Raw genomic sequence first — 11808 nt, 5'->3', positions numbered from 1 at the left:
CGAGTCAAGATGTTCGCGGGAGAGTGAGGTGGCACCGATACAGTCGTCGATATAACGACCGTATAGTTCGGGAGTAGGACCAGTGAAACTGGAGAATATTTGGGCCTCAACATAACCAACGAACAAGTTCGTGTAGTTGGGGCTCATTCTCGTCCCCATGGCCACTCCCGAGAAGCTGGTAGATATCTCCCGCGAACGAGAAGCAGTTGAGAGATAGGACAAGTTCGGCCAGACGAATGAGTGTGGAGGTGTCGGGTTGTGGGTTGGGGCGTTGGTCTAGGAAAAGCTTCAGGGCACGCAGCCTCTCGTAAAAATATGTGAACTTATTCGATAGCCATGATAAAACTCCGAGTTTCGGATAACGGAGTTGGAGCCCACGGCAACATCTCTTCAGTTATCCAGCTATTAAAACTTCCTGTGAAAAAATGACCGTTAAAGAAAGTTTTTGGCGAGTATGTGGGTGACCATGTGTGTGTTTACATATATGTATAGTTTTTAGCGAGTATGTTGGTGAGCATGTGTGTGCTTAAAGCGTGAGTGGTTTAGTATATAAATACAGCTGAATGTACGGATTGGTGCGCTTACGCGAACCTATAGACTTTTCTACTCCCTTACTTTTACCCCCTTCCCTTACTTAGAGGTCTATTATCTCTTTTGTCTTAATGACGGTCAACCACACAGTAATTTCCCTTTATATATATATATATATATATATATATATATATATATATATATATATATATATATATATATATATATGCGAATAGTTTTGCTTTACGGTGCCGAGTTTTAAAATCCTGTAAATAATAATGCTATTTATCTCATATCTATCTATTTATATTTCTATCTATCTATCTATCTATCTATCTATCTATATATATATATATATATATATATATATATATATATATAAATTTGGACTTTACAAAAAGACGAAGACGGGTGTGTAAACAGCAAAACTTTGGTATTAATTTAACGTCGAGTAGGTGAGAAATTCTACGCTCTTCAACAGAAAGGAACACGAGAAAATAAACAGACAATAATAAAAGAAAAAACTTTGGTGGCTAGCGACCATTCATGGTGATAGCGGAACAGAGGTTGTCAGAGAGGAGAGCTATGAAGAAGGGAGATAATAAAGTAGTGGTGATCCCAAAACGAATTTGCGCGTGAGTGTGTTTGTGAGAGCGTGTGTGTGCGTGTTGATAGGGTCTGGTGAACTTGACGAGTAGGTGTGTGCATGTGTAGGTGTGTGTATGAGAGCGTGGTTGCTTGGAAGTGGTCAGTGCTAGTGTGTGTGGTTTTTTTGTAATGGTGGATGGCGTGATGATGGTATGTGGTGTGTGGTGGGTGCTGTGAAGAGGACAATGCTAGTGTGAGCATGGTGACGCGATGCAGTGTAGTGGTAAGGTGATGTGTGGTATATTGTGTTGTGGTGTGATGGTGTGTGGTTGGCGAGATGGTGTTTGGTGTGGTGTCCGTTGTGTTGGGATGTTAGGGATGCGAGGGTGAGGGCATACAAATATGGGGTGTGGGTTGGGGGTGAAGATGTGGTGTAAGGATGGAGCTTGATAGAGTGGGGTGTTGGGTGGGGTGTCGTATGTGAAAGTGGAATGTGTGAGGTGGGCATGGGATAGGATGTATAGGGATGGTTGGGTTAGGATGTGTAGGTGTGGGGTAACAATGGAGGGGTGATGATAATGGGAGACGGTGGAAGGGAGACAGTGGGTAGAATTGAAAAGAGGAAGTAGATGTCAGAGCAAGAGAGGAGAGGAGATGTGGGTGGTAGTAAAGAAAGTAAGTAGGTGTGCAAGGAAGAGAGGAGAGAGTAGGGGAGTTAGATCAAATGGGGAGGGATTTGAGCCCATGTGGCGCAATGGAACGAAGAGAGAAAATTCATTCTTGTTCACGGCGAAGACGGGTGTCCGGATGACCTCTGTGCAAGAACAATCCGAACACCGACAAGTGTTCTGAAGAATGACCGATAGAGCGCAAATTGCACGAGACGGGGGTGTCGTTGCCGAGTCTGATGACACGGAGGTGTTCTGCGAACTGCTCAGCCAAGCGGCGTCCTGTTTGACCGATGTACAGAGGACAGAGAGAGCAGGTGATTCAGTAGGTGACGTTACAAAAAGTGCAGGTGAAGGAGTCAGTGATATGATATCGTTGATGACGGGTGCCTGTGAGGATGGTGGTGTTGAAGAAGCAGGTGTAGGTGCGGAAGCGTGGGCGGGAGCCTGGGAACGATCCGAATTGGGACGAGGTTAGGGAAGATAAGTGGAGGGGTCGGACTGGAGTCGCCGAAAGGCTCACAGAACGGTGCGTTGGAGAGGTAGGATGGAGGGGGTGGTACGTGAGGGGATACGGGAGACGGGTGACGGCGGGGCGGGTGCGGAAAGAGAGAGCAGATGCACGGTCGATGGAAGTGCTCTGGCAAAGGTAGTGTGGATAGTGGTGAGAGGATATCTATGAAGGATGAATTGTCGAGCCATGAGTTGAGACTAAGTCTCAAAGTCATGGTTGTCACTGTAGAGCCTGCGCAGACGGAGGAATTGGAAATAGGGGATGGAGAACTTGGTGTGTTTAGGGTGGGAGAGGGAGAAGTTGAGGTATGAGTGTGAGTCGGTGTGTTTGTAGTGGATGGAGGTGGTGAGAGAGGAGTGATGAATGCTGACCGAAATGCCGGAAGTGTTGGAAATAACGCAGGCGAATTAGAGGGCAGGATGGAAAAATTTGACAAAAGAGAGGAAGGAGTCTAGTTGTTCGCGGAAGAGCGACATCGCACGGATACAATCGTGAATATAGCGACCGTATAGTTCTGGAGTGGAATTAGTGAATCTTGAGAAAATTTGGGCTTCAGCATAGCCAATGAACAGGTTCGCATAGTTGGAGCCCATTCTCGTTCCAATGGCCACTCTCGAGAACTGTTGGTAAAAATCACCGGCGAACGAGAAGCAGTTATGGGAGAGAACAAGTTCGGCAAGACGAATAAGTGTGGATATGTGAGGTTGGGGGTTAGGTCGAAGTTCAAATTAGTGTTTGAGTGCAAGAAGCCCTTCGTGGTGTGGGGTCACTGTATATAGGCTTTTGATGTCAAGAGATGTTTAGAGGGGCCAGGAGGGAAGGAGAAAGAGTTGAACAAACGAAGGACATAATTAGTGTCATGGATGTGAAAGGGGAGAGAAGCCACCAGGAGGGGGCAAGGGCACTGTCAAGATATTTGGAGATGAATTCCGTGGGGCAGTTGCAGGTATAGATGGTGGGGAGTCCAGGGTTGTTAGGTTTGTTGATTTTAGGCAGGAAGTAAATTGTGTAGGTGCGTGGGGTGCGGATAATGAGGTTGGAGGCGGTGGGGAGACGGGAGGAGGAGATGAGGTCATAGATATTGGAGGCCACAGTCTGTTGGTAGCTAGGCGTGGGGTTGGAGGGCAAAGAGCAGTAAACGGAGATGTCTTGAAGTTGGCGGAGAGCTTCCATCTTATAGAGGTCCACGTGCCAGACCACCACAGTTCCGCCCTTGTCGGCTGGTTTTTCTGCTGCGTCGGAGACATCGAAGAGGCGAGGGTTCACCTGGGGAGATGTTCTGATGTCGGGGACGCCTGGAATAGTCAAATCGGTCCACAGCGCGCTGGTAGACGCTCGCAAATAGATCGACTCCTTAGAAGTGGCCAGGAGCTGGCGTACACTGGGATGGTCGGCAGCCCAGGTTGGTGAAGCAGTTCTCCTCATTAGATGGAGGTGAAGTGTTGCGGAAAAGCGCTTTATATGCACAATATGTATGAATAGTAAACAGAAGATTGTGAAATATATAGGTAGCCCTATAGAGACAGATAGTTATACGCACTGTAGAATATACTATGTACTCGCTCGAAATATGAAGTGTAATGTATTGTTTGCGTATGTGTGCGTCACTTTGTTAATACTTGTGTTCATGCGAGTTCGCGCGCGCGTGTGTGAACGTCTGTATGTGTATATATTTCACAGTGTGTTTTCTTATATTGCTTTTTCAACCGTAATATTTTGATTATGACATTATTCTTCAGAAACTGAGCAAGAAAGTCCATGTAGGTTCCCAACATTCAGATCACGCAAAAGCTGTATTGATTAAAAGATATGAAAATGTAAGCCAATTTTTATTATGTTGTATTCGTCATTTGTTTCACATATTTAAATATGAACCGAATATTTTATGCATAAATTAATCTGTAAGATATTCTTTGGTTTGAATTTCAGTATTACATGTTACCATTTGTACATAAAGTCGGTGTTAATCAATTCAACGCAGTCACTATACATATTATTTATTTATTCATTAATATAAATTTTTCCTTGTATTTTATGTATTTGAAAGAAAAATGTAAAATGTAAGCATCATATAATTGAATAATCTTGATGATAAGAATAATTTCACTTTCATGACAAATTAAATATCAACTGAATTTAATAAACAGACTCTCTTGTTTCACTGTATGAATTTATACCGCTAAGCATACATAATAATCTTTATATTTCAGCTACATCTCACAGACAATTTTTTCGAAAATGTTTTTGCTTTAAAGAAAAGACATTCACAATTAATGACTTCGGACATGTTGAAGAATAATTTGTAAGTTATTTAACAAATATTGCATTTTTCATTCTTTAAATTATTATTATTATTATTATTATTATTATTATTATTATTATTATTATTATTATTATTATTATGTTGTTTTTTTTTTCTTCTGTCTTCAAATTTTCTTCCATTTCTCGTCGAGTGTTTTCCGTTCACCTAGGGCAGAGAAACTCGTTGTATGCATTCCTAGTTTACACACGCAAATTCACAGGTAAAACATGTATTTAAGAAAAAAAATTCATGAATGGATGTTGTTTTCACAGCGATAATGCTCTTCTCAGTACATCAGTCGTTCCAGCTAGCACGATTTTTTGCACTTCCTTTAGTGATGGTAAGCCTGGTATCATTTTCAAATAGGTTTCAGTACCTTTTTTTTATCATTCCTAAAGATCCTACAATCACTGGTATGGTAGTCGCCTTGAGGTGCCACATTTTTTCAATTTCTATTAGTAAGTCTTTATATTTACTGATCTTGTCAAATTCTTTCGCCGCTATATTATGATCAGAAGGAATACTCATGTCAATTAATAAACACGTCTTCTTCGTCTGATCTTTTATAATAATATCCGGTTTATTATCTTTTATAGTCTTGTCGGTATGTACGGGGAAGTACCAGAGAATCGATACATTTTCTCCCTCAGTCACAGCTTCAGGATGGTGTTTATACCATTTGTCAGCGGTTTTGATTTTATAATACCGACATATTGCCCAGTGTAAATACTGGCCAACTCTGTCATGTCTTGATTTATATTCTACAGGTGCTAAGACTCTACACCCTGAGATTAGGTGGTCTATAGTTTCAATCGCATCGTTACAGAATCGGCATTTTGGGTCAGCTCCATTTTTTATCACATTGGCTTAGTAGTTTTTGGTTAATAAGCTTTGGTCTTGAGCAGCCAATATGAAACCTTCACTCTCTGCTTTTAGCCCTGAACTTCGTAACCACTGATGCGTGCGTTTCTGGTCGACATCAGCTTGTTTGCTACGAGCCACATACTTGCCATGCAGAGGTTTCTGTTCCCATCTGCTAGCTGTTCCCATGTGATTTTGTCTTTGCAATTAATTTTTTGCTCTCTTTCAGAATAGAGTGAAGCTTTTTCGGTCTTTCAGCATCCAATCGTTGGTTGTTTCAAGGTATTTGGCCAGTCCGATTGAGGTGGTTTTGTACGTAAGTTCAAGCTGGATCAAGCCTCGACCTCCCTGAGCTCTGGGAAGGTAAAGACGATCCACATCTGCCTTTGGGTGGTGCATCTTATTACAAGTCAGTAGCTTGCGGATTTTTCTATCAATTTTGACTATTTCACTGGTATTCCAGTTAAGCACATTGAAGCTATAAAGAACAACTGGGACTGCTAAGGAATTTATGGCTAACACCTTATCATATGCATTCAGCTCAGACTTCAGAACTGCTCGAACTCTTCTATAACATTCCTTCCTAACCTTCTCTTTCATGCTTGCATGCTGGATACCAGAGCCTTCATTTATTCCTAGGTATCTATAGGTTTGTTCCTGCTCAAGTTCTTTTATTACTGTTTGGACATCTAATTCTATTGAACTTGACTTTACCAGTTTCTCTTTCTTAAAAGTGGCTTTGGCACACTTTTCAAGGCCAAACTCCATCCCGATATCATCACTGAATCCTTTCACAGTATGTAATAGTCCTTCAAGCTCTTCATCATCTTTGCCATATAGCTTTAAATCATCCATATAAAATAGATGGCTTATTTTCCTGTTGTCAATTTTGTCGCCATACCCTGTTCTATTCAGTTCACTTGAGAATGGTATTAGTGCTTATTATTATTATTATTATTATTATTATTATTATTATTATTATTATTATTATTATTATTATTATTTATTATTATTAATTATTATTCTTATTCTTCTTCTTCTTATTATTAATTATTATTATTATTATTATTAATTATTATTATTATTATTATTAATTATTATTATTATTATTATTGTTGTTGTTGTTGTTGTTATTGTTATTGTTATTGTTATTGTTATTATTACTAATATTATTATCATTATTATTATTATATTTAAAAAAAAGGATTGACGTAACTCTTCACGAAGGCAAATAGTCAAGACGAAGAGTGAGATTTTAGATGTTTTATTTTTTTAACAATATTTCGACAGAACGTCTGTCTTTCTCAAGTTCAAACCAAAAGGTGATTGAAAATTCAAAATTTCAGAAACCAAACGTAAACTATGAACGTGAGTAACCAGCATCCATACGTTGATAGAATGACATCATCAGCTTTTGTCAGTGTTTTAATAAGCAGAAAGAAAGAAAGAAAAAGAAGACGACAGAAAAAGAAAAGAAAAAGAGAGAAAGAAGAATATTCAATCAAACAGTTTTGTATAAATTTGATGATATTCTCCTGTCATCTTATTCATTCCTCCAGGGCGTGATGTCAATAACCCGCAAACATATTTCTCCTCATACATTCTGAGAAGTGAAAGTGGGGTACGTTCAGGATATTTTTTGAGAAGGTGCACTTTCAAATCTTCTTCAAAATTGCAGCCGCTTGAAACGAAATGTTCAACAAGTTCTGTTGAACTACTGTTCTTGTGCCTGACGTCGAATCTGTGCCCATTAAACCTTTTGTTTAATTGTTCCGTTGTACAACCAACATAAATCAAGTTATGTTTCGTGCATTCTGCACCGTACAGTAAATGGGAATCTTTGCAGGTTCCCCCTTCTGTATAAATCATAACATTTCTATTATGATCTTTGATGGTATTCCCTTCACTCATGTTGTTGCACAATGAACAGGGCTTACCTCTCTTGCGGCTGTTCTTTAAGGTACAGCGTGTAGATACTCCAATGTTCGTTTTCTTGGAGTCAGATATAGAGGTCAATAATTCTTTTATGTTCTTATTCCGTCGAAAGGCTACAAGGGGCGGCTGAGGAAATATCTGTTTGAAACTGGGATATTTTTTCGCCACATGTTGGTAACTTTCATGCAACACTTTTGAAATGCCAGCGAAACGTCGGTGCCAGTTAATCACTAAAGGAATTCTGTAATCTGTTGTATTTTGTTTGCTAAGATTAGGTGTATAGGTTTGACTATCTTTGCTAATCTTAGCTATTTCACTTGCTATTTCCTTTAAACTTGATTCACTATAACCTCGTTTGACATAATGACATACAAAAGCATTTGCATCTTTCCAGTAATCCCTTATGTAATCCGTTTTATCCTCAAAAATTGGGATTTCGGATTTGACCGAATAAGATGATGTGGATAATCGGAGCGGCGGTGGAGATATATGTGGGATAACGTTGGCTTGCAAAATAACTCTGTCACTATTCTGCCTCCAGAAAACTTGACTTGTGTGTCCAAAAATTCAACGCTAGTTTTTGAAAAACTAGACGTAAATTTTATGTTGGACTTAAAGCCACAGTTTCTAGCAAAACAATCACAGAAACGCAAGAAGTTCATTAAGCTATCCTGTGATCCTTCCCAGACAAAAAATTCGTCGTCAATGAACCGTAACCAGAGTATTGGTTCATGACCATGAAAGGATTTGAATGTCTTCAGTAACTTTTTCTCAGTAACTTCGTCTGATGGTAGAATCTTTGTCTAAACTGCATTGTGTTACTTTCTAACACAAACCTCAATAATCTACAGAGCAAATTTGTTGGAACACTTTTATTTGACCGCTTTTCAAAGGCATCCATGCATGCTTCTACCCCTTCATTGTGGTCAATATTAGGATATAAGGAGGAAACATCCATGGTTACCAAAAAAACAGTTCTCAACACGGCCTCGGCGCTTAAAAAAGTTATTGATTTTAGATACAAAATCAAAAGTGTCCCAAATATAGGAACTTGATCGTTTTGCGACGGGGAGTAGAAAGCCATCCAGCCATTCCGAAATTTTGGCCGTACAGCATTCATATCCGCTGCAAATTGGGCGCATTGGAGGAAATTTTTCGAACTTTTTGTGTATTTTAGGGAGACCATAAAATACAGGTGTTTTTTCAGACCTTAAAATCCTAGATTCAGACTTACTAACGAAATTGTTTTCCTCCATTTCCAAAATTATTTTGTCAAGTTCCTCTCTGTAATTGGGGTTTGGATCGACAGGTAATTCTTCATATGAAGTTTTGTCATTTAAAACTTCTTCACGAGCCGAAATATACTCACTTTTGTCCATAATGACGATAGCGCCTCCCTTATCCGCCATCTTAATAACAATAGAATCGTCATTAGCTAGACGTCGGAGTACGTAACGTTGGGAATTTGTGAGGTTATTCCAGGATTTCTTTCCACTTGTTTTAAGGCTTTCTCTAATGCCTGCCTGACAAGATTCAAGAAATTCTAGTAGTGCTTGTGAACGTCCCTCCCGAACTTTATCTGGATACCAATTGGGATTCTTTTCAATCCAATTATGCCAGATTCGATCATCATCATTATTTTTAGGAAATATGGGGTTTTCTGCCGTCTCGTTACCAGTTTTCTCAAACAAATATTATTTCAGCTTGTGGCGGCGGACAAACTGAAATAGCTAGTTTATTCTTGTCGAAATTTTTAGTGCTCGGGCAAAAACTCAGTCCAAGCTCTAAGACTGAGACGTTGTCGGGCGAAAGTTTTAATTTGGATAAATTTATAACCGACTTATTCTCTAATGTGATGTTTTTTCTCAGGCAAGTGGTTTTCAGAGTCTTTTTTCTTTAGATTCCTGACTACCTTTTGGGTGTTGCTCGTAATCTTCACTTAAAACGCGGAACCTATTCGGTGACAAAATTTGTTCTGAATGGTCATGTGAGACGTTACAATTTTTACTCGTCTTTCTAGGGGTAATCCATTTCTGGGTGGATGATAGAAAGTGAGTGACGTCTGTGGTATTAGTAGACATTTGAAAAACCTTTACTTTCGGGAAAGGAACAAATTTATTGTTTTCGAGGCAAAATCTTAAATGTGCTCGCATTTTTGACTGATCAAATAGAAATTTCTCTGGAGCGTTTTCAATGACCAGTTCAAATGCATACGCTAGGGCAAAAAGGCCACAATCATATGCGCCAACTTGGGGATTGATGATATGAACTTGATGAATTGTAGGAATAATGTTTGTTTGTGGTGAATACAAGGTTGTTATTTGTGCCATTAGTTCCTGCGAAACTGGTAAATTCAAACTGTCATAAATATAAACATCTCAAAAAAACTTTGTTGATAAAACAAAATGATTGTTCCTGGTGTGATGGATAAACAGTGTGCGGTGTGCATTGTATGTTAGAAATTCCGTATGAGAAAAAATGGTTGGTTGTATTGGAATTTCTGGAAAATTTTCCGTTACGATTTTCAACCAAGCGTTAATGAGTTTATCACATAACATTTGTCCTGAAAGTATTATAATTATTATTATTTTGTTTGACTTTTGTTTTCCATTTGTACAAGTTGGATCCAAGTCACACCCAGAGACCTCAAGAGAAAACAAGTTAGAAGGTCATGTAGGTGTTATGCCTAAGGTACCATGTATTTGGATTTGTACATAGTGTTTATTATTATCATCTTTTTTTTCTTCATGATCTTTGACAACTATATCTGGTCTATTTGCCTTAATTTCTCTATCTGTGTGTATTGGCATATCCCAGAGTATGGTTGATTTCTCGTTTTCCGTGACCTTTTCTGGCGTGTGATTATACCATCTTTTTTCTGTTGTTATTCCATAGTGTTGGCATAGCTTCCAGTGTATATAGGTCCCAGCTCTGTCGTGTCTGTGAATATATTCCTTCTTAGCCAGGACTGGGCAGCCAGAGATAATATGATTTATTGTTTCATATTATCTCTGGCTGCCCAGAGATAATATGAAAATTATTATTATTATTATTATTATTATTATTATTATTATTATTATTATTATTATTATTATTATTATTATTATTATTATTATTATTATTATTATTATTGGGTGAGAGAGCAGTGCATGCCATCAAAGAGACACTGGGGTAAAATATACGAAACCCAATATATCCATCTTGACTACTCGTCTGATAAGGGTACACCAGGCACATGCATCTCAACCATATGTCCACAATATGGTGATCTCATATCAAGATAAACAGCGCATGACCTCTCAGGTGGGGACCAGTTAAAATTTTCTTCAGGTTGAGTAGCCCATCCCGCTCAAAAGGTTCCTGAAAAGGTTTGTTTAAGGATGTTGAGCAAAACATCCATGTTTCCAAAGGTGAATTATTCAAACCCCAAAGAATTCCTCTCAACACATGGCTATGATGCTACGCCACTACTTCTGCTCATGATCAGAGATGCACATATCATCAGCCACCAAGGGACATGCTCAACTGGTTAAGGTCAAACAACTGACAAGAAAATCTGTGGTATTAAGCAGAATATTTGCTGTAGTCCATCTTTTATATCAAGACAAAACAATGTACATGATAACACTTCCGATCAATTAAGATCAGAAGCCATGCGAGCCACTGCCTGGTACTGTATCGGAGCATATTATTATTATTATTATTTTATGTTTGACTTTTGCTTTGCATTTGTACAAGTTGGATCCAAGTCTCACCCAGAGACCTCAAGAGACAACAAGTTAGAAGTTCATGTAGGTGTTATGCCTAGGGTACCATATATTTGAATTTGTACAGTGTTGTTCTAGATAATGTTTTAAAATTTGAGATCACATAGACAGTATTTTACGTAGGATATGGGCAGTTCCCATGAGCACTATCTTTTGAACTTCAGCCATTTGGGGGTTTCCTGGAATCTGATCTTGGTAGTAATCAGCCCGTTTCGCTGTCATTCCCAGGGCACCTATGACAATAGGTATTGTTTTAGTCTTCAGGTTCCACATTTTGCTAATTTCTATTTCAAGATCCTTATATTTGCTCAGTTTTTGGTAGGTTTTAACACATACGTTTATATCGATTGGGACAGTCATATCAATGAGGAGGCATGACTTTTATCTGAAGTCTTTCAGTATGATGTCTGGCCTATTTGCGTCTATCTTTCTGTCAGTTTGAATAGTGAAGTTCCAGAGGAGTGCGATGTGATCATTTTCAAGTACTGGGGATGGTTTGTGTTCCCACCAGTTTTTATTATAGGGCAAGTCCAGGTTTTTGCAAATTACCCAGTGAATATATTGTGCAGCTCTATCATGCCTGTTGAGATACTCTGTAGGCGAAAGCAAACTGCACATGGAGACAACATGATCGATGGTCTC

The 11808-nt window shown here is 39.0% G+C and overlaps 1 protein-coding gene across 5 annotated transcripts in view; it reads left to right on the top strand.

Moving 5' to 3' along the window:
• Positions 1 to 11808, top strand: part of LOC149134423 (neprilysin-2-like) — a 332072-nt gene that overhangs the window by 225226 nt on the left and 95038 nt on the right. For all 5 annotated transcript variants that reach the window (XM_089356560.1, XM_089356561.1, XM_089356563.1 and 2 more), the window contains 2 exons: positions 4041 to 4118; positions 4512 to 4603. In XM_089356560.1, the coding sequence (XP_089212686.1) occupies positions 4041 to 4118; positions 4512 to 4603 (170 nt within the window). The remainder of the gene's footprint in view (positions 1 to 4040; positions 4119 to 4511; positions 4604 to 11808) is intronic.

This window comes from Octopus bimaculoides, chromosome 8, assembly GCF_046866305.1.
Source record: "Octopus bimaculoides isolate indiv1 chromosome 8, ASM4686630v1, whole genome shotgun sequence".
Taxonomy (NCBI): Eukaryota; Metazoa; Mollusca; class Cephalopoda; order Octopoda; family Octopodidae; genus Octopus; species Octopus bimaculoides.
Note: the sequence above shows the minus strand (reverse complement) of the source record. Positions and strands in the feature narration are given on the sequence as shown.